The sequence below is a fragment of the Protopterus annectens genome, chromosome 3.part0 (genome assembly GCF_019279795.1).
Source record: "Protopterus annectens isolate FY-2018-M chromosome 3.part0, PAN1.0, whole genome shotgun sequence".
Classification (NCBI taxonomy): Eukaryota; Metazoa; Chordata; order Ceratodontiformes; family Protopteridae; genus Protopterus; species Protopterus annectens.
Window position 1 is genome coordinate 1,528,416,936 of NC_056731.1, and position 22,552 is coordinate 1,528,439,487.

Here is a 22,552-nt window from a genome sequence, read left to right on the forward strand (position 1 = left end):
CCCTCTCAAAAATTGCCTGGAAGAGGGTGTGAGAAGATAGGTGGATCCATATTGTATTCTGCTGAAATTGCTGAAGCATGAATCTTAATGGAAGAATAAGACAGGCCATTGTGGAACAATTCTGCTAAATATTCTAGGATGTGTGCTAGGTTTGCCACTGTGACATCTGTGCTCTTTGATGTGCTCCAAATGAGAAATCTCTTCCATTTAGCTGAGTATGTCTTCCTTGTGGAAGGTCTGCGAGCCTCCAGGATAATGTCCTTCACCCTCTGCGATAAAACAGTTTGGTTGGGATTTAAGGAATTTTCCAGGCAGTTAGCTGCAATGTTTTCAAGTTGGGATGCAGGGTCTTGAAATTGTTCTGCGTTAGAAGAGGCCATAGGGGAAGAGGCCATGAATTTGCCTGAGACATGCTTCTCAATAGTGGGTACCAGTGTTGTCTTGGCCAGTCCGGAGCTATTAGTATCACTTTTGGCTGTTCCTCCCTGATCTTCAGAACCTTGTACATCAATGGGAGAGGTGGAAAGGCATATACTGTTAGGGCATTCCAGCTGAAAGAGAGAGAGTCCACCCTCCATGCTTGTGGGTGGTATGTCCTTGAGCAGAATGTCTTCAGTTGGTGGTTGAGTGGGGAGGCGAACAGATCTATCTCCGGCATTCCCCATGTCTTTGTTATGAGTTTGAAGATGTCTGGATGCAGCATCGATTCGTGTGCATCCATGGTAGTTCTGCTTAAACTGTCTGCTAGTGCATTTTCTTTTCCTGGTACGAATTTGGCCTGCAGCTGGATATTGAGATTCAGGCATAGATTCCACAGATTAATAGCCATCCGGCATAGAGGGTAGGAATGTGCGTCTCCCTGTTTGTTTATGTACCACATGACCGTGGTGTTGTCTGTCCTTATTAACAGGTGTCCTTGTTGGAGGAAGGGTCTGAATGCCTCGATTGCATGCCTCACTGCCAGCATTTCCTTTTGGTTTATGTGCATGCTTAGCTGCCCTTGAGGCCATAGGCCTTGGATACGTTTGTCCTCCATGTGTGCTCCCCATCCTCGGTCTGAAGCGTCCGTGGTGATGGTCTGCCTTGTTTTTGGTTTGTTGAAAGGCAACCCTCTGTTGGACTGGCAGGCCTGAGCCCACCACAGGAATTCCTTTTGAAGGCATGGAATGATTGGTATCATGGTTTCCAGACTGTGACTGTGTTGAGACCATACACTCCTTAGGTACCACTGAAATTTCCTCATATGCAGCCTGGCATGTGGGATTAAAATTATGCAGGATGCCATGTAACCCAGGGCCTGCAGGACTTTCCTTGCAGTAAGCTGAGTTTGTGTTGTCAGAATCATGAAGTAATCTGGAAGTTGTTTTTGTTTTTCTTCTGTGAGAAAAGCCATCTGGGTGATTGTGTCCAGATCTGCACCCACAAAGGTTATCCTTTGGGATGGTACTAGTCTTGACTTTTGGATGTTGACTGCTTATCCCAAGGTCTGTAGCAGGTGTATGGCATAGGCCAAGTCCTTTAACAATTTTTTCTTGTTGTCCGCTTGTATTAGGCAGTTGTCCAGGTATGGATAAATTTGAATTCCCTGAAATCTGCAATGTGCAATTACTGATGCCAGGCATTTCGTGAATACTCTGGGCGCAGTAGATAAGCCAAGAGAATTGATAATGCTCTGATCCTGCAAGAAATCTGAGGTGTCTTCTGCAATCTGGTCGGATAGGGACGTGCAGGTATGCCTCCTTGAGATCTAGAGTCACCAGCCAAGACTCCTTGCCCAACATGGGAAGAAGTTGCTGTAGGGTCAGCATTTTGAATTTTGGCACAATGAGATAAGTGTTCAGTGCGGACAGGTCGAGAATAGGCCTCCATTGGTTTTCTTTTCTTGGTACAAGGAATAGTCTGGAGTAAAATCCTTGGCCTTGTTCTGTACATGGTACCCTTTCTATAGCTTTCATCTGAAGTAAATTGCTGATTTGTCTTAAAGCCTCTGCCTTCTGGTTTGGTGGAAGGTTTGGCATTCCGCTTCTTTTTGGCAAAGTGTGGAAGTGAAACCTGTATCCTTTGTCTATTATTTGCAATGTCCATGTAGCCTTTGTAATGCAATGCCAGTTTCTTTAGAATAAAGCCAGCTTTCCGCCCAAGGTTGCTTCCAGTTGATCCCTGGTAGGCGGAATCAGAGTCAAGTCATTGTGTCTGTCCTGTAGTAGTGGTTGTAGTTGTAGCTGTTGCACTACTCCTCTGGTTGGCAGGCTGCCACTGACGGCCTCTGTAGGGGCCCTTCGATTGACCTCTGCCTCTAGGGCGCCTGTTCCTGCCTCTCTGTGCTCTGGATGAGTCTGGAAAGGACCAATTCTTTGTAGGCCAGTTTCTGCTGAACCTCGGTGGTTGAACTTGCAGGAAATCTTTAACTGTTTGCACAGATTTTGCTTTTTCTTCAACCTTTTTTAGAATCTCCTGTGCAGGGGAGCCAAATAAATTTTGTTTCTCCATTGGAGCATCGAGGAGTTTAGCTTTGACATGGTCTGGCAAAGATTGCTCCTTCAGCCAGACATGCCTACGAATAACTGCCCCAGTCATAGCTGATCTAAATGAAGCCTCCAGTGCATCATAGCCACATTTTAAAAAATGATTACTAACCTGTTGTGAGTTATGTACCAAATCCTGAAGGGATTTACGGTCTAAGGGTTCAGGAGAAGAAAGTTTCTTATTCAGTTGATCTAACAAAAATTCTTGGTACTGTATCATATGGAATTGACAGTTTAATGCCCTGGCAGAAAGAGTAGCAGATGTATAAACCTTTTTCCCCATCTCTAAAGCTCTAGACTCTCTTTCAGAGGGTAGGGGATTTTTGGCAGTAGCGGCTGCAACCCCTTTACGGCCCTGAGAAATAGTTTCTGGGTCTGCAGCATGGGATTTATACAGATGGAAATGAGAATCCGGGACCCTGTAATATCTGTCAGGTTTGGCAGGGGCCGGAGGAAGAGAATCAGGGGCTGTACTGACATCATTGTACACATCATCAATTACATTTAAAACAGGAGGTATAGCTAAGGGCCTATGCTGAGGCAAATGCAAAAAGGTCCTTAATCTTTTTCTAGAATCAGAGAAATCCTGACCTTGCCATTGAAAGTGCTCTCTCATGGAGTGTAAAGTCTCCCCAAAGGAAAATTCTTCAGGAGGGCAGGCCGAAGGGATAGATTCCTCTGCATCTGAATCCTCATAAGGCGAGTAAGCCCCTTCCTGGTGGTCTGACAAATCAGATCCATCCGTGGAGTAATCTGAGGAGTGAGGTTCAGAGGGGTCAGTCCTGGGCCTTTTGTCTGGAGGAGGTTGAGAGGCCCTGTCTGGGTGACGTTGTGAACCCCTAATTAAGGAGATAAGGTCCTCAGCAAGGCTGAGGATCTGTGAACTAGAGGAAGGCCTCTGGGATGTAGATTTGGCAGGCAAAGCTTTTGAAAGTTTGGCAGCTTTAGCCCTGGAGAAGGCCTTAATAGACATAGAAGCTGGGGGCCTAGCTGCCCCACGTGCAGGGGTAGAAATGTCCAAAGGTATGGTGTCGGACAATTCCTGAACACTAGCTTCGGTAGGGAGTTCTGAAGCAGACTCAGCCGGGGCCTCTCTGGCCTCGGTGGTCGGAAGTATGGTTTCGGAAGTAGGAATCGACGTGGACTTGGTTTCAGCCGAAACCGAGACACTCGTGGTAGGCCTAGCCGTGGTTTCAGCCGAAACCGCGGGCCGCGAGTGTCAGTCCTTTTCCTTGCGTTTTTTGACCATATGCGAAGTCGGAGTCTCCGACGGCATTTTATAAGCAAAAGCGGCTCCAAAAAATTCCTCTGCAAACTCCGACCGACGTCTAAGAGTCCGTCGGTTGAAGGAGGCACAGGCTAAACAAGCTGATACGTCGTGGTCTGGGCCTAAGCAAGGAAGGCAGTAAGAATGGAAATCCTTATGAGGTATTTGTTTCCCACAAGTTAAACAATTATTTACTTTGTCTGACATCGGCTGAGGCAAGAGAGAGTCCCCAACGGGGTACTTAGCTTTTTTCGAAGTCTTCGGTAGCTGAAATCTCTGGATCTGACCGACCGGCACTTGCGAACAGCTTCTGCTTCGGGCACCGCGCGGCAAGAAAGACCGAGGAAAATGGCGTCGGCTGATGCTTTTATACCCCGGACGCTCTGACGTCGGGGAAAGTGCGACATCAGCCGAGGCCAGACCCAGACTTTGGAATCCGGCCGACCGAAGGGCTGCCTGAGGCAGGACAACCCATATGTTATGACTGCAGATGCATCCTTGAAGGACATCATCAAAGGCAGTGATGAAATCATTTTACTTTCAAAGGACCAACAAGAAATGCTTGACTTAGCTTTCTTTACAGCAGAGGGCAATGTTGCCACACTGTTTTAAGTTCAACATTTCACAGTATTTATAAATGATAGAATTATGTACCAAATGCTATTTGACCAGGCTAGCAGCCTTCACCCATCTCTACCGGTGAATCACAATAAGGCATTTTTCTCAGACATTTTTCACACGTCTTGAAGCCACCCAACCCTTTTTCTTTTTCTGCCCTACTTAAAAGGGAGAAAAGCGCTGAGCAAAAACGAAGAAAGATAAAGGGGGAGTAACAACAATAATAAAAAGGGAATACATTAAGCGTAAGGGGAAAGAATACTATAGATAGTATTCAGAGGTACTTTTGTAAGAAAGGAAAGAGAAAATAGCAGCAAAAATCAGTCATTAGGTAATGGATACAAGCTATGCTAGAAGATAGAGAAACACAAAAAGAACTATTTAGAAAAGAAAAGGAAGTTTTAAATTCAATTAGATAGGTGTATCTGCTTAAGAGCAACTGGGCACTACGTCTAACATGAATAGCAGCAAACAAGATCCGGGGTATTTAGGAAGGGTGCATCACTGGTACGGGAAAAGCTACAGAATTTTTTTCTTACCACAAGCTACTGTAAAGGCAGAGTCGGATCTGAGGGATCACATCTGAACCCATAAGTCGACGACAGAATGAAAACTGACATCAGATCATTCATTAAAATAGGCAATACAGGAGATAACGGTGCAACTTGCAGCCCCTAGAAGTATAAGTATTACATTTTCTGAGCACAGGAAATCTCATTCTGGCCACAGTGAAACTTCTTTCACGTTGCATGAGGTGTTAAAGAAATCTCTTCAAGAGAGAAATCTGAAGAAAAACTGTCCTCATAATCAAACACTCATACTGAGAACCATCAAAAGAAGTACATCCATCTTCATGCAAGGTCTACCCATCTCAATGAAGTATGTCTAAAGGGGTTGGAACTTTTCCCTTTTCTTGCTTGAAGATTGCAAAGGCAATGAAAAAGCAATTAAGTTCTTTGGCAAATCCTGGTAAATCTTCCCTGTCCACAGAAACACAAGTGGGAGAATTAAGTTCTTCCTCGCTAAGCACACTCTCCCTAAAACCGGTTTGACTCTTAGGCACACTAGTCTCTTCTTCCACTTCCCTGTCCTAGCCAATTGAAGACCCTTCAACTGCCCCTTCCCCAACACCAATAAAAGTGTCTCTCCTGCCCACCAGTGCATCCCTATAGCCACAGAGAATGTGGTTATTCCCTGGTCTTTGGTGGCTTGGATGGCCACACTATGAATTGGGCAAAATATGGGTGGTCTAAGGAACATCAAATAGCAACAGCACAGTCACCCAGCCAGTGGCGGAGGCAAAATTGGAGTTTGTCTGACTCTCAAACAAGTTTCTTCTTTTTTTCTGCACTGAAAGGTAGACCCACAGAGACCAAAGGTTATTATACAGATAAACCAAGAGACAGAGACATAAAACTGGTAAAGAACAAGTGGTTCTGATGCAAGTGAACCACTGATATGCCCTCACATACACAATATCCTGTCCCAAGCAAGTTTAAAATTTGAGTAACATTTTGGACAAATTTAAAAATTTTTCCTCACAAAAATTTTACTCTACCACCAACATGCAATAATGAGTGCGTGCGTGTATATGTGTATATATATATATATATATATATATATATATATATATATATATATATATATATATACAGATATGTGTGTGTGTGTATATATATATATATATATATATATATATATATATATATATATATATATATATATATATATATATATATATGGGTCTACTTCATTTGCCTGACAACTCAAATGACTGACACTCATTTGCCTGACAGCTCATTTGCTCGACAAAAAGTAATCAAGGCAAAAACATGGGATTTGCCCCGCTCCCCACTGTTGTGCGACCGTGGAGTTGTTATATATAGTTGGGGGGGTGTGGGGGGCACAGCCCCCCACATCAGGGGTGTGCGAAGCCCCACCTAGAAAGTTTGTCGAGCAAATGAGCTGTCAGGCAAATGAGTGTCAGTCATTTGAGTTGTCAGGCAAATGAAGTAGACCCATATATATATATATATATATATATATATATATATATATATATATATGTATGCGGCATTTGACTACATGCTGTACTACACATGCAGTTTAAGGCCTTAAAGCTGATATAACAAAGTTTACCAACGTGGACATTGAAACCTATAAGAAGTTATGTACCTACCATAACGTTCCATGTTAGTTGTCTTCTTCTCGCCTTCTTTCTTGCTGGTTGGGTTCGGAGCCAATCCTCTGCTCCGACTCGGCCATCTTCAAAAGCTCGAGAGCTGCTTACTGGCTCAAGGCCCCCTCCTATATCCCATGTATATCCCATGATGCCTGGGTCTAGATACCCAGATCTCATTTGGTAACCTAACTACAGACATAATAATAATCATGACAATAAAGTAACTGTAGCAGGATACAGGAAACTACTGGAGAGACTGACAGAAGTAACAGCCAGAGAAGACTCAGCCAGTGATAAAGAAGCCTAAGGAACTCTTCTCTGTCTACTAGGATAGGGGGATGGAGGGTGGGACGCAAGAAAGAAGGCGAGAAAAAGACAACTAACATGGAACATTATGGTAGGTACATAACTTCTTAATGTTAGGTTGTCTATCTCGCCTTCATTCTTGCTAGTTGGGACAGCGTCCCTAGCACCTCAATCCTGGGTGGCTCATCGGAACAGACTCTTCAGAACAGTGGAACCAAAATCAGCTCTGCTTCTGGAAGCCACATCCAGCTTATGTGAAATGAAGGTATGTGGATTAGCCCAGGTAGCTGCCACACAAATAGTTTCCATTGGCAATCTAGCCTGAAAAGCCACAGAAGTAGCTAAAGCTCTGGTGGAGTGACCTTTGGGTTTAGCAGGAAGGTCTTTATTTCTCAAGTGATATAAAGGTAATAGTAGAAGACAACCACCTAGACAAGGGGACATTTGACACCGGTATGTCTGGTTTTCCTTCAGCGTAAGACAGGAACAACTGGTCTGATTTTCTTAATTGCTTGGTCCTATGCGAGTAAAAGCGTAATTGTCTATGGACGTCCAACTGATGTAATTTGTATTCTGCCTTGTTGGAATAATTCGGAAAGAACACGGGCAGTTCAATGGACTGATTCAAATTACAATCAGAAGTAACCTTTGGGAGAAAGGAAGGATTAGTCCGAAGAGAAACTTATCATTGTGAAAAACTAGGTAAGGAGGACGAACACAAAGAGCCTGAAGTTCAGAAACTCTTCTGGCTGACGTAACTGCAACCAAAAGAAGGGTTTTCCAAGAAAGAAACTTCAAGGAACAAGAAGCTGCCGGTTCAAAGGGGGGCAGTATCAGGGAAGCCAAAATCAAATTCAGATCCCATGGAAGCAGGGGATCTCTTACTGGGGGACTGAATAGAGTGGTCCCCTTCAGAAAGGCTTTACAAAGCTTATGGGACATACTTGAATCAGGCAGGCCCATATGAAAGTTTGAAATTGCAGCTAGCTGAACTCTAATCGTGGCAGAAGAGGATCCAGTTCGAAAAAGTTCTGCTAGAAAATCTAAAATATGGTGCACAGGGGCTGAAAAGGGATCTATATTCCTGTTTTCTGCCCATAGGGAAAAACGTTTCCACTTACTAGCATAAGTCTTTCTAGTGGTTGACTTATGAGAGGATAAGATGATTTCACGCACCGAATGGGAGATGTTGGGAAGCCTGGCTAAAGTTGGAAGTGGAGAAACCAAGCATTGAGCTGGAGGGATTGAAGAGACTGGTGCAGCCCGCTCGATTGATGGATCAGATCATCTGGAATTGGGTCCAGGGTCCAGGACTGCTCTAGAAGGTGATGATGCAGGAAGGGGAACCAAATTTGTTGAGGCCAGTAAGGGGCAATGAGGATCATCTTGCAACCCAGTGTGGTAGCTTTCTGAATTAGTTTGGGAATCGGGGGGAATGGAGGGAATGCATAAAGAAGTCCCTGGGGCCAACCGTGAACTAGAGCGTCTCTGGGGAGGTGTCTGGGAAGAGGCAGGAGAGAGAAAAAATTGTTGCATTTAAAAAGGTCACAGCAAGGCTGACCCCACTTGCGGAAGATTCTGTCTGCCACAGTCTGAGAGACCAGTCTGATTGAGAGACCACTCGTGAGGCATGACAGTTGCTCTGCTCAGCCTGTCTGCTATAACGTTGGACTTCCCAGGGATGTGCGCTGCTATCAGAAGCCGTTGGGAAGAGATTGCCCACTGCCAAAGTCTGAGTGCTTCTCGACACAAGGGGTATGACTTGGTTCCGCCCTGCTTGTTGATGTACCACACCACTGACATATTGTCTGTTTGAATTGCAATGGTCCCGGTGGGAAGAGAGTTCTGAAGAGCTTGCAACGCTAAACGCACGGCTCTCATCTCCAAGACATTGATATGCAGATGGTACTCATGAGGCTGCCAGGTGCCTTGGATTGTTTTGCCCTGATAATGCCCCCCCCCCCCACCAGATCAGGGAGGCGTCCGTGGTCACCGTAGCTACTGGGGGAGGAAGAACGAATGGTCTGCCCTGGTGTAATGATGGGGAAACCATCCACCAAACAAGTTGGTTTTTGCATGACTGTGTGATCATTATCCTGTGAGACATGGGGAGTTGCTGGAAAGACCATTGTGTGAACAACATCCACTGAAGAATCCTCATATGAAAGCGTGCAAGGGGGACTAGTATTATAGCCGCTGCCATGAGACCCAATGTTTTTAGGACAAATCTGGCCTGAATCTCTCTGCATCCTAATAAGACCTGCACATGTCGTCGAATGGCTAACACTCTGTCTGCTGGTAGCGTCGCTGACATGTCCTTTGTGTTTAAGTTTGCACCTATAAAGGTGATAGATTGACAAGGCGACAATGCAGACTTTTCGAAATTTATTGTGATGCCTAGAGTGGAGCACGTTTGGATGGTGTAGTCTCTGGCTAGCAGCAGGTGATGCCTGGTGGTTGCAGTAAGGAGCCAGTTGTCTAGATATGGAAACACCTGGAATCCTTGCAGTCTCAAGTGAGCGGTGACTACTGCCAAACATTTGGTGAACACACCCTGGGGGCTGTGGTGAGACCAAAGGGCAGTGCTCTGAACTGATAATGACTGGCTCCCAGCCGGAAGAGGAGGAATCTTCTGGAGCGTCTGTGCATTTTGATATGGTAGTATGCATCCTGAAGATCTATGGAGCACATCCAATTGTCCTGACCCAGAAAGGGTAGAATGGACTGTAGCGTGACCATGCGGAACTTTGTTCTTTGAACAGACCTGTTTAGTCTGCTGAGATCCAGAATGGGTCTCCAATCCCCTGTCTTTTTTGGTACCAAAAAGAACCTTGAGTAAATTCCTTGTTGGTCTGCTGGGACTGACTGGATGGCTCTTTTTCTTGGCAGTTTTGAAATTTCTTGAACTGCTTGATCCCTTTGATTGGGTGGAACATCTGGAAGGGATTTGTTGGGAAAGTAGGGAGTGAGAAAGAAGGGGATTTTGTAGCCTTCGGATATGATAGAAAGTACCCATTTGTCTTTTGTTATACTTTGCCAGGCATCTGGGTACAGCGGTAATCTTCCCCCGACTGCCTCCGAAGGTGGACAGCCGGGCAGCACTTCAGGGATGCTGGAAGGGCTTGTCAGAGAAGAATTCTCTTTGGCTCTGATTTTGCGGACCTCCCCCTGCCCCTAGGGCGGCGTCTATTGTTGTTCCCTCCCTCTGCCCCTAGAGTGGAACTCTCCACATGTGTCAGGCACAGCTCCCTGGGATTTCCGGAACCACATCTTCCCACTCTTCTGACCCTTGGGATACGGTCTTGAAAGAGTGGAAAAACGGACTCCAATGGCAGAGAGAGTCTTGCCTTCCTGCTCACACCTGGTAAGGGTATCCTTCACCTGTGGTCCAAACAGAGCAGAACCATCAAAGGGGGTGTTGGTGAAAGACGCCTTAAAGGGTTCCGCAAAGTTGCATAACTGCATCCAAGCGCGTCTCCTCAAAGCCACACCTGTGCCTGCGGCCCTACTCGCTCCATCGGCTGCATAAGAGATGAGCCGCATGGAGGAGTTTATTACAGAATTTAGAGTCACCAGCTGGGAGGTAATCTTAGCCTGAGCCCCTGCAGCTGATGGATCTTGAAGGGTATCGCCTAACTCTTAAATGAGATCCCTTTGAAGGCGGGTAAAATGGCACAAATAGTTCAGAGACCTCATGGAAAAGGTCGCTGAGGAAAACATCTGCTTCCCATATCTGTCCATCGTCCTAGATTACTTATTAGGGGGATGGACAGATGAAGTTTCAGCCAACTCCTTTTTAGTGGCCGCTGCTACTACCATGGCATCAACGGGAACACCCTTGGTCAGAAACTGCTTGTCCTGAGGGGTGGTGATGAATTTTGTGGGCCTACGGGGAGCTGGTTCCATTGTGTCTGGAGCTGACCACGCCTTTCGAGCCACCACCGACATCAGTGGATCGAAAGGCGGAGACACCCAGGAGGTGGAGGGTCGTGAACCAAACGCGTCCAGGAATACAGAATCATCCTCGGAAGGGTTAAGGGTAGTCCAGTTCCCCCTCTGCCTAAGGATTTCAAGGATGTCTGAGAAGGAGACGTCCTCAGAGGAGGATCTCTGGGACCCTTCAGACTCCTCCAAATCGGTATCTGAAACGACAGACTCAGGGTAGTCAACATGCTTCCTCTTGCATTTTCTCTTTCGAGGGGGCTCCTCTGAATTAACAGGGGAGGCCTCGGAAGAGGAAGATACACCCAGTGGGGTGCCCTAGAGCGCTTGTTTCCCACGCTTGGGGTCTGGAGGAGGGGCAGAGGCAGAAGCAGGCACCATGGGGGGAGGAGCCGATGAGGCCGACCTGGAGGCTGACCCAGATGCCCCTTCCCGATGCCATAGAAGGCTCCGGCTCCGAAGAGACAGATTACCGGCACCGAGAGGGATAGCTCCGAAGCCGAACTCACCTGCGCTGAAGCTCAGAGAGGGAGAACGGGGTCGGACAAGGGTCCGATGCCACTCGCCCCCTCGGAGCGGACAAGGGAGTCCCGGCGCCCAGATCCCTCCAAGGTCGGCACCATGGAAGAGATCGGAGTCGACGGCGGCACCGAAAGGGGAGGTATCGGTGCCGACGGACCCACGGTTCCAGCCACAGCATGCTCCGGCTCCGAACTCAAGGGATGAGTCGAAGGAGGAACTATTGGAGAAACAGGTAGAGCCGAACCCTGGTGAGGGGGGCTGGATAGCATTTTTGCCAGGGCCTGCTACTTTAAAAGCCTGCTCACCACTGTCTCCAAATCATGGTCAGATAGCCTAGATGACTGAGAAGAGTGGGATCGATGACTCCGCTCAGATTGCAATAAGGGTGACCCTGGAGCCGACTGCATCGACTTCAATGATGGTGACCTGGAGCGTTTTCGACTCCCTGACTGTACCGACAGAAGAATCGGAGCTGACAGAGATAGGTACTTCAGCTTCAGTCTGAACCGAAGTTGACGTAGAGGTAGGTACTTCGGTTCCAGCTGGAACCAAAGTTGAAGCAGAAGCCATACCCGGCGACGGCTCCGAGCTGGGAGCAGATTGCTTCGATGGCCTAGAAGGTTTCACTGAGTCTTGGCCGGTGATCCTTCAGGTTTAAGCAAACCCCTCAGGATAAGCTTATTCCTATGCTCTTGCAGGACTCTTGGACTATAGGCGTGACACACCGAGCAAGAGTCCTGCAGGTGTAAGGAGCCCAAGCAGTAGACACAAGAAGTGTGACCATCTGTCAGAGACATTTTCTGACAGCATGAGTCACACTTCTTGAATCCCGACACTTTTGTGTCTTTAGACATTCCTGTAAAGGAAAATCAAATACAAATAACAAGTAGAGTGGAGAGTAGGTAACTGAAATAAAATACACACAATTCACACACGTTACCACACCCTAACAGCACACACACACACACACACACACACACACACTATAATAATATAAGACCTACAAGCTACCACAATTTACTAAAAAGAAAACTTTTGTCTACCTTAAAAATAAAACAATGATAAGCCTCTAACTAAAACGGCTTACTTTGAAAGGTAAACGGGGGTAGGGAAAGGAAAAACTCTCTAAGGAGAAAACAAGTTTTGAAGGGGGGGGTTAACACTAACAAACTGCAATAGAATCTACTCTGAGCTATAACAATAAGAGTATACCTAACAAAGTACAAAAAAGGCTTAAATATTAGAACAAAGTGAAAATTACGACCTGAGCCAGTAAACGCAACCTCATAGCAGAAGCGGCAAATGAGATCTGGGTATCTAGCGCCAGGCATCATGGGATATAGGAGGGAGCCTCGAGCCAGTAAGCAGCTCTCGAGCTTTTGAAGATGGCAGAGTCGGAGCAGAGGAACCCAACCAGCAAAAATGAAGGCGAGATAGACAACTTATCAATACATTACATTCGGTGTATTTTGAACAAAAATTTGGAAAACAATTTGCTAATTATAATGTAATGCTGGACTCTTGGATTTTCGAGGTTATACAAAACATGTAACTGCACAAAGGAAATGGGTACTGGCATCCTTCTGGAAAATATTTAAATTAAAACCCTTAAAACCTTGCAGTCTAAATGAAACTGCTGACACTGAATCATTACTACTATAGGAAAAATGTATGTAGCTTAATTCATTTCTGAGGGACTGGCTATTTAAATGTATTATGTGACGATTCGTCGGCACATACAGTCGGCAGAAATGAATAATTTTTTTTAATTCTGCCTCTGCCGTTTGCTGGTAAGTACTGCTAGGTTTAATTGTCTAATGAGATACCAGGTCTTAACAAGTTAAGCAGGGGCTGCTTATTTAAGACTGGGTCTTGCTTTTAGAAGAGTTTTAAGTGATTTGTCTTTTTCCGGATACTGGAGCATAAACATTGTGCTCCATATACTACAATCCTGTTATGTAATGGCTCTCAAGACTGCAAAAAAAAAATCTCCCTTTGTGACAAGATGTTGTTAATTTAGTTACTTGGGGAGCAATAAACATTCAACTAGGATTACATCTTCTAAGCTTTTTGATGACTAATTAGTCTTAAGCTTCATAAAACATTCCTTAGTAAAATATGTTATCAAAACTCAATAGAAGGAAAAACAAAATGTGCAAACCTCATGTTTAGTGCAAGTCCATTAATCACATACAGCAGTACCTCAGAAACGGCTACTTTATTTCCAGTACTAAGGAATATACACAGCAACAGGTTATATGCAAGGGCATTACTACATTACAGCCAACCAATTAAAGTATGATGGTTAAACCTGTTCTTTATAATAATCACTAACACCTGAACTTATGTTTAGATTTGTACCTTGTATGATGCACGGTTTGTTCTTCATCAGAGCTCATTTCAAGCATCTCCTCACTTCCAGATACATGAACCTGGTCTTCCTTCCTAACATCTTGTTTGTGTTTCCTTTTTCTTCTTTTCTTTTTCTTCCCAGAGCTTGCAGTAGATGGCATAGTCTCAGACTCTATAGTTGGGAAATTTTCTGTGCTCTGATCTAATTTTCCCTCTCTCTGGATTAACTGATGGGATTCCTCTTTTCTGAATGGCTCTATATCAGTAGTGATGGGAGACGTAACCAGACGTGCAGGAACATGCTCCTTAAAAACAAAACAAAAAAAAACATCTTAATGCAGTGTCCTTACTACAGCTTACATCATATATAAAAAACTGGAACTTGGGCTTTGCTAATAAATTGATTACTAATGCTTATAAAAATATCATAGTGTTTGGTGCTACTAGAAGGATTTCCAAACCACAGACTCCTTCCATTCAAGACCTTTTGGGGATGCCTCTACCAAATACTACTTGGTAAAAAGTACTTAGAATTGTGACATCACTTAACCAGACTCTCTTTGCAAACAACAGATAACAACTAAGGTCTTAAAATCAACTTAAAGTTGCATACAAAATGTTTCATCTACTTACAGCAGGGACACAAAGTATTCTAATCATTGGTAGTTACTAGACGAAGTGCAGATGACCACTGAAGAACCCAACCAATTTCCAAACTGCACCATAGCACTGTCTGGATAAGAGACTTGCTCAAAGTTATTCAGTAGGCAAACAGAGGAAGAGAGAATAAGCATAACTTACTCTCTCGTAACTAGATAGGTGGACTGGTCCAAAAATAACTCTTTAAAGCCTCCACGGGCTCAGAGGCAATAAACAGTACAAGTAAACTTAAGGTATAGACTTCAAATACGATAGTTTGTTAGGTTTACATGGTTGCAAAACCTTGGAAAGTTCATACATTTTTTATAAAATACAATGTTATATAGCTTTTTTTTTTTTTTTAGTTACTTGCGTATTATCACAACCACCTTCCAAACATCTGATGGTTTAACATACACTGTTGACAAACCGCAATGTAGAGGTCGTAGATTAAGCAGGTATCAAAATTTGTATTTATAAATACAGTGAAACAACTGTCACATTTGTTAGGTGTAAAACAGTTTTGGAAAGAAAAAATGTTATCGCACCCCAGTTCCATATAAGTCAGTTACACATACTGGTTTGACCAACTGCAATAAACAGCTGTCAGAAAACGAAAGTACACAAATTTGGATTAATAAACGGTGAACAAGAAGTTTACTACATTTATTATGTGTAAAACAGATTGGTAAAGAAAAAATGTTAACAAAATGTGTGCATCAATGTACTTTACCCATTTCACAACGGACAGAACAAAATATAATATGTCTGTGGAAGCACGACATGCCACTTTGTCCTACTTAAATCATTTAATGTGATGGCACACTATCCCGGTTTCGTTCATTACTACCCACATAAAATGTCAAACTGCAAAGGAAAAGTAAAGAATCACATTTCACAACATTAAAAGTCTTTCGGCCTTTCCCAGTTACGGGTCGCCACAGCAGAACTCCAGTCCGCTCATTATTGGCAGTGGATTTTTACAGTGCCAAATTGCCAGCCCGACACCCAACCTTCAAAGAAGGCACGCACATTTCACAATACGTTAATAAATGTCGGCACCTCAAACCACATGTGAATATATCAAGAGTGACTTGTTTGGAAGGTGGTTGCAATAATATGCAAGTACCTGACTTGTTTGGAAGGTGGTTGCAATAATATGCAAGTACCATTTATATATATATATATATATATATATATATATATATATATATATATATATATATAGATAGATAGATAGATATTTATATATATATATATATATATATATATATCCCCCACATTACTAATAAAGTAGCATGTTTACATTAGGTTTTCAGTTTACACAGGTTGCAACACAGTTTGGCTACACAAAATCGCTTCTTCTTAAAGGTTTGAAATTCAATTTCCATAAAAAGAAAAAAATAAATGAAATGATAGTGAGTAAAAAATACACATTGCAGAGACAGGCTAAGACACCAAGAACAGGAGTAAAAAGAGTTAAACAGAAAAGAAAAACAATTGGGAGTCTAAGTATTTTCAGACTTAAGCATTTAAAAACAAGTTTATCCATTATCTACTATAATAAGGTCTTTATAAGCAGCTTCCCTGAACAGGTACTCAGAAAGGGACTTCTTAAACTTGAAAAGAGAATCTTGAGGCCTTGTTTCATCTAGTAGTTTATTCCAGCCAGCTGGGCCTGTTCATGAGAAGGCACTTTAACCAATGACTGTTTTAAATGGGGGACAGTACTATGACACTAAGTTCTCCTGGGAATTATTTTGGAGGAAGGACTGTTCTTTGATTGGGAGCATACCTCTCAATGTTAGAGCAAGACATCTGGACAAAGCCATAAACAATAGAGGGACAAAGGCCCAAAAATAGGGTAAATTTTTAAATATTGCTCTGCTAATACAGTCTACGATGTGCTCTTGCTAACTTAGAAAGCAGATAGAACAGGTTTTGCATAAGCATGTACTTTCTAAAGGGCATGAAGTCTGAAACTCAAATGTATGCCATTACTTTTTGACTTAAATCTTTAATGGCTTGCCAATGACTTGCTAGAAAACTACAATTTTATGAAAAATGGACCAAAAATATATGGCAAAAATGTGGACGCACTGCAAACATTTGTACAGTTGAGAGACAGGATTGGAAGTTTTCTTTTCAGAGGGAGACAGTAGCCATCATTTAGGATTTTATACAACATGCATAGAAAGTAAATGGACTTTTCAGTAAACATTAACCAATTTAGGCCATTTAGAAAGCTGTAGTATTATACACAGGCATCATCAATAAGGAAAAATCTTACTTGGAGCAACTTGCAGTCTGTGGGTTACAAGCAGAGTCTAGAGAGTACTGAAAACAATATGCTAGTTTAGAATAAAGACATTCTTGGCCAGTGCTTTGTGAGCATTAAGATAGTAGATGTGATATCCTACACCAGAGTTTTAGTTGTGAGAGGACTTTAATATTATCAATGCATGGCTGGTAAAGCTTAAAGGACAACTCCACCCAAATGTCACGTCCCCCCCCCCCCCCAAAAAAAAGTGATCTTTCTTCCCTGTAATCCAACAATAAACATGCCATAAACAGAAAAAAAATAATTAATCTATTTGTTCTATGCAAGAGCTGACTTCTGCTTGCCTCTCTCCTAGGTTTGTCTCGTCACCTGTTACATCATGACGGCTAAGAGTGGCAAAGTAATTAGGTTAGGTCACGTATTCCAACTAAGAGCCATTAAGAAAACAATGACCCTTAAAAGAGAACCACACTCAGACTCAAACATGTTTATTTCATCATGGTTTAGTGTTTCCTATATTTTAACACCACTCTGGGACTACTTACAGGTTTTTAAATATTTTTATATGCAACTTCTGAGTCCGACCACATGGGGTCTGGTATCGAAGTAATTCTGATTGTTTAGTCTGCCTCCTGGTATCCAATGCTTGTCTGTAAAAAAAAAAAAAATTACACCATGCAAGTCTTTCTTCCTAAAGCTCCTGTCACTGCATTGTTTTTACATGCATACACTGCTGTTGTTCAGTCAGTTTTAAGTAACATTTCATGTCGTTCAGTGACTACTTAAAACGCAAACAGTGCAAATGCCACACAACAGGCTTTCAAAGTGTTTTTACGGCTGCTTCTTTTTAGGCTGGCTAAACTGCAGTCTTTTGTGAAGCCTGAATTGTACTAGTTTGATGCATCTCCCATCCTCTTTACACCTAACTTCCCTAGCTGTCAAAGTGCTAAGGGTAATTTCAGCTGTATCTGCTATGACTGACAGCTCACAGCAAGAGACTTGACTCGTACTGTTCCCTTGTTCTAGCCTTTACTTTCTGAAAGGGTAAAAGGAGGACCAGGGAGCTGTGAAATTACAGCATGACTGGGTTTTTAGGACGGCTGTGGTGATGTCAGTTTGGGGAGGGAATTGGCCAGAAAACTATCTGTATTCATTGGCCTTGATGACATCAATGAATCGGAGACTACGGCAAGATTTTCCAGGGCAGGATAAGAGTTTTTTTAAATTGAAACCAGCATAGTGCAGTAAGGTGCTGATCCATGGTGGTGCAGCAGTAGCGTTGTTGCCTCACAGCAAGAGATTCTCCCGTTCGATTCTCGGCTGGAGTGAGGGGAGTGCCTCCTGTGTGGAGTCTGCATGTCCTCCCCACGGGTCGAGTGGCATTCCGAAAGACATGAATGAATGGGCATGCCTTCGTTGAAGGTTGGGCGTCGAGCTGGCAACTCGGCACCATAAAAATCTACTGCCAATCATTAGCGGACTGGAGTTCCGCTGTGGCGACCCCTAACCGGGAAAAAGCCAAAAGACAAACAACAACAACTAGTGGAGCGAAACGGCTGATTTAAATTATTTTAAATGCTGTATTATTTTTTATTCATAGCAGGGAGAATAAATAAGGACCAAAAACACAGAGGTTGAGCATTTAAATAATAGAATCCCAATGTTGTCCCTTAAACGCTGGCATTTAAATGTGCCTCATCAGTCACAGACTGCAGACTTCACCCCTCAGACAAAAATATAGCCTGGAGTTGCACTTAGGAATCTAAACAAAAGCAAAGCTTTCAAACTTAGTTTTCAAATGCAAATGGACCAGAAAGCTCCTCTCACACATTAGTTAAATTTTTCTTATTACAAATTACTGGCCTTCTGCTTTAATCAAACAGCAAGTCTTTAATCAAATTCCAAATGCTGCACAGAAAGACATTTCATCTCTCTGTCCTGACTTTGTCCGTATTTGATATACCATTTTTACACTGTACATTCTACAGACGTGCATGTTTTCTTCTGGTATTTTTGCTACAGCATTTTTTGCAATATTCACAGTGTTTAGTTTGGACTAGTCAGTAAGTTGTGGGACGGAAGACTAACATCAAAGACTAATTCTAGTTACTGCATTAAAAATTGTGAATGCAACACAAACCAGCTCAGCCTAACAACTACTAATCAGAGAGGTCAGATTTCTTGCACTTGAACACCAAAAGTACAGTTGCATAAAAGTGTCCATAGTACGGATCTCCTGCCAAGGATAGCCCAACATTCGGCCAGTATACCAAAGTCTTTAGACCTCGAGGCACTGTACGCCACACACATGCTCCCAGTACAGGATGTAGGGCATGCCGCATAAAGGTCACATACAGATGCAGTTAGCCAGAACTGAAATGCCCCAGAAGACAAGTCTTCATGAGGGAGAAGACCACACACATCCAGAAGGAGAAAATGCAAATGGAAAAAGGAGATGCTCAGCCAGGAGGAGGAAAAAAGGGGGTGGAGGGACTGAGTGAATACTGCAACAGTGAAGAGGACATCTGTTGTCAATATTTTACACAACTGTACTATGCCCTTCTATATCACTGTTGCAGTATTCTTCACTGTAGGAAAAGAACTGGGAGGGGGATGGCTGGGAAGAGTCCTCAACAAATCCAAGCAGAATGGCTCAAGCAAAACTTGCTCTACCCCTAGAAACCTCCAATTTATAATTTATTTATTTTTATTTATTTATATTTGTTGACCGGGAGTATCTGACTAGACATAGGTCCATTTTCAGCGGAGGCCCGGGGAGAAAAGCTCCACAGTTAAAATAAACAGACAGTAGTTACATTGGATTACATAGCGATTAACAATTTACATAGCAATTACTTACAACATATTTACAGATGAAGAACATAGTACATCAGTAGACAACTAGAATCTTTATCTGTGAAGTACATAATAGACATTAACAAATGTTACAATAAGAAGTTCCTGCTGTATAATAAGTACTAGGCTTCGTAAAGGTATGCACTGAAGACTAAGTAGCAGTGATGGAGTTAGTGTCCAGCCCCTTGAAGAAAGCACCAGAAGATGCAAAACCTGCTCGGGATCTGGAGTATAAAGGAAGATTATAATGCTTGGCAAATGTATGCACGGAGCTCCAAGTAGCAGCTTCTAGAATGTCTTTGGTAGCCACTCCTCGTAGGAAAGCTGTAGTGGTGGCTGTAGCTCTTGTGGAGTGAGGCCTGATATTTTCAGGAGTTGTCTTCCCATGAAATGAGTAGCAGAACCGAATGCAATTTCCTATCCATTTTGAAATTGTCTGTTTTGAAATTGCTTTTCCTTGCACTCCTGTTGCATATGCTACCAGAAGCTGGTCAGTTTTTCTGCTGTTCTTGGTTCTGTCCAGATAGTAGCGCAGTTGTCTGCGTACATCCAAGGTGTGTGGTAGTTTTTCCCCCCTGTTCTGTGGGTTGGGGAAGAATGTAGGTAAATGTATGGCTTGGTTCAAGGAATCCAAGGTGTGTGGTAGTTTTTCCCCACTGTTCTGTGGGTTGGGGAAGAATGTAGGTAAATGTATGGCTTGGTTCAAGGATACCCTGGATACCACCTTTGGCATAAAAGTAGGATTGGTTCTCAGAGACACTCTATCCTGATGGAAGATAAGGAAAGGCTGCACTGCCATTAATGCCTGTAACTCAGATACCCTTCTTGCTGAAGTGATTGCTAGCAGGAAAAGATAAGAACTGTAAGTCTGCTGTTGCTGCTGGTTCAAAAGGGGGAAGTGTTAACTTTTCTAGCACAAAATTGAGATCCCATGCAGGTAAAGGTGGTTTTCTTGGAGGCTTTACATTTTTGATCCCCCTCAAAAATTGTCTGAGGAGAGGATGAGAGAAGACTGGAGGATCCATGTTGTACTCTGCTGAAATTGCTGATGCATGTATCTTAATGGAAGAATAGGACAGGCCATTGTGGAACAGTTCTGCTAAGTATTCCAGGATGTGTGCTAGGTTTGCTAGTGTGACATTTTCCCCCTTTTTTGCACTCCAAATGAGGAATCTTTTCCATTTGGCTGAATATGTTTTCCTTGTGGAAGGTCTGCGAGCCTCCAGGATAATGTCCTTGACCCTCTGAGATAAATCAAGTTGGTTTTGTTTTATGCAATTTTCCAAGCAGTTAGCTGTAGTGTTTTTAAGTTTGGATGCAGGGTCTTGTAATTGTTCTGCGTTAGAAGTAAAGGACATAGATGCCATGAATGCGTCTGAGACATGCTTCTCAGTAGCGGGTACCAATGTTGCCTTGGCCAGTCTGGAGCTATCAGAATTACCTTTGGCTGTTCCTCTCTCATCTTCAGTAGAACTTTGTACATCAAAGGAAGAGGTGGAAAGGCATATACTGTCAGGTCCTTCCAGCTGAAAGAAAGGGAGTCCACCCTCCAGGCAAGTGGGTGGTATACTCTTGAGCAAAATTTCTTCAGTTGGTGGTTGAGTGGGGAAGCGAACAGGTCTATCTCTGGCATTCCCCATTTCTTTGTTATGTTTTTGAAAATGTCTGGATGCAGCATCCATTCGTGAGCATCCGTTGTAGTTCTGCTTAAGCTGTCTTCTAGTGAATTCTCTTTTCCTGGTACAAATCTGGCCTGCAGTTGGATGTTGAGATTCAAGGCCAAGTTCCACAGGTCCATTGCCGTCCGGCATAGAGGGTATGAATGTGTGCCTCCCCGTTTGTTGATGTACCACATGACTGTGGTATTGTCCGTCCTTATCAGCAGGTGTCTTTGCTGGATGAATGGTCTGAATGCCTCGATTGCATGTTTCACTGCCAGCATCTCCTTTAGATTTATGTGTAGATTCAGCTGGTCTTGTGACCATAGGCCTTGGATGCACTTGTCTTCCATGTGTGCCCCCCAGCCTAGGTCTGAGGCGTCCGTGGTGATGGTCTGTCTTGGATGTGGTTTGTGGAAAGGCAGTCCTCTGTTTATCTGACAGGCCTGGGCCCACCACAGGAATTCTTTTTCCAGGCATGGAATGATTGGTATCTGGGCTTCTAGACTGTGTCTGTGTTGAGACCATACATTCTTTAGGTACCATTGTAACTTTCTCATGTGCAGCCTGGCATGTGGGATCAATATTATGCAGGATGCCATGTAACCCAGGGCCTGCAGGACTTTGCTTGCAGTAAGCTGAGTTTGTCTTGTTAAGGCCATGAAATAGACTGGTAGGTGCTTTTGTTTTTCCTCTGTGAGAAAAGCCATCCGAGTTATTGTGTCCAGTTCTGCACCCAAAAATGTTATCCTTTGGGATGGCACTAGTCTTGATTTTTGTATGTTGACTGTGTATCCCAAGGCTTGCAGCAGTTGTATGACATTGGCCAAATCCTTTATTAATTTTGTCTTGTCGTCCGCTTGTATTAGGCAGTCATCCAGGTATGGGTAGATTTGAATTCCCTGAAGCCTGCAATGAGCAATAACTGATGCCAGGCATTTCGTGAATACTCTGGGCGCAGTAGATAAGCCAAAGGGCAATGCTGAGAATTGATAATGCTCTGATCCTGCAAGAAATCTGAGGTGTCTTCTGCAATCTGGTCCTATAGGGACGTGCAGGTATGCCTCCTTGAGATCTAGAGTCACCAGCCAAGACTCCTTGCCCAACATGGGAAGAAGTTGCTGTAGGGTCAGCATTTTGAATTTTGGAACAATGAGGTATGTGTTCAGTGCGGACAAATCGAGAATAGGCCTCCATTGATTTTTTCTTGGTACAAGGAATAGTCTGGAGTAAAATCCTTGGCCTTGTTCCATAGATGGTACCTTTTCTATTGCTCTCATCCTTAGTAAACTGCTGATTTGTTTTAGAGCCTCTGATGTCTGGCTTGGTGGAAGGTTTGGCATTCCTCTCTTTTTTGGTAGAGTGTGGAAGTGAAACCTGTAGCCCTTGTCTATTGTTTGTAAA

The 22,552-nt window shown here is 43.5% G+C and overlaps 1 protein-coding gene across 1 annotated transcript in view; it reads right to left on the minus strand.

Annotated features, from left to right (window-relative positions):
* The window catches only part of LPIN2 (lipin 2), a 1,688,564-nt gene that overhangs the window by 1,611,581 nt on the left and 54,431 nt on the right, over positions 1-22,552 (minus strand). The window contains exon 3 of the mRNA XM_044065902.1: positions 13,724-14,019. Within this exon, the coding sequence (XP_043921837.1) occupies positions 13,724-14,019 (296 nt within the window). The remainder of the gene's footprint in view (positions 1-13,723; positions 14,020-22,552) is intronic.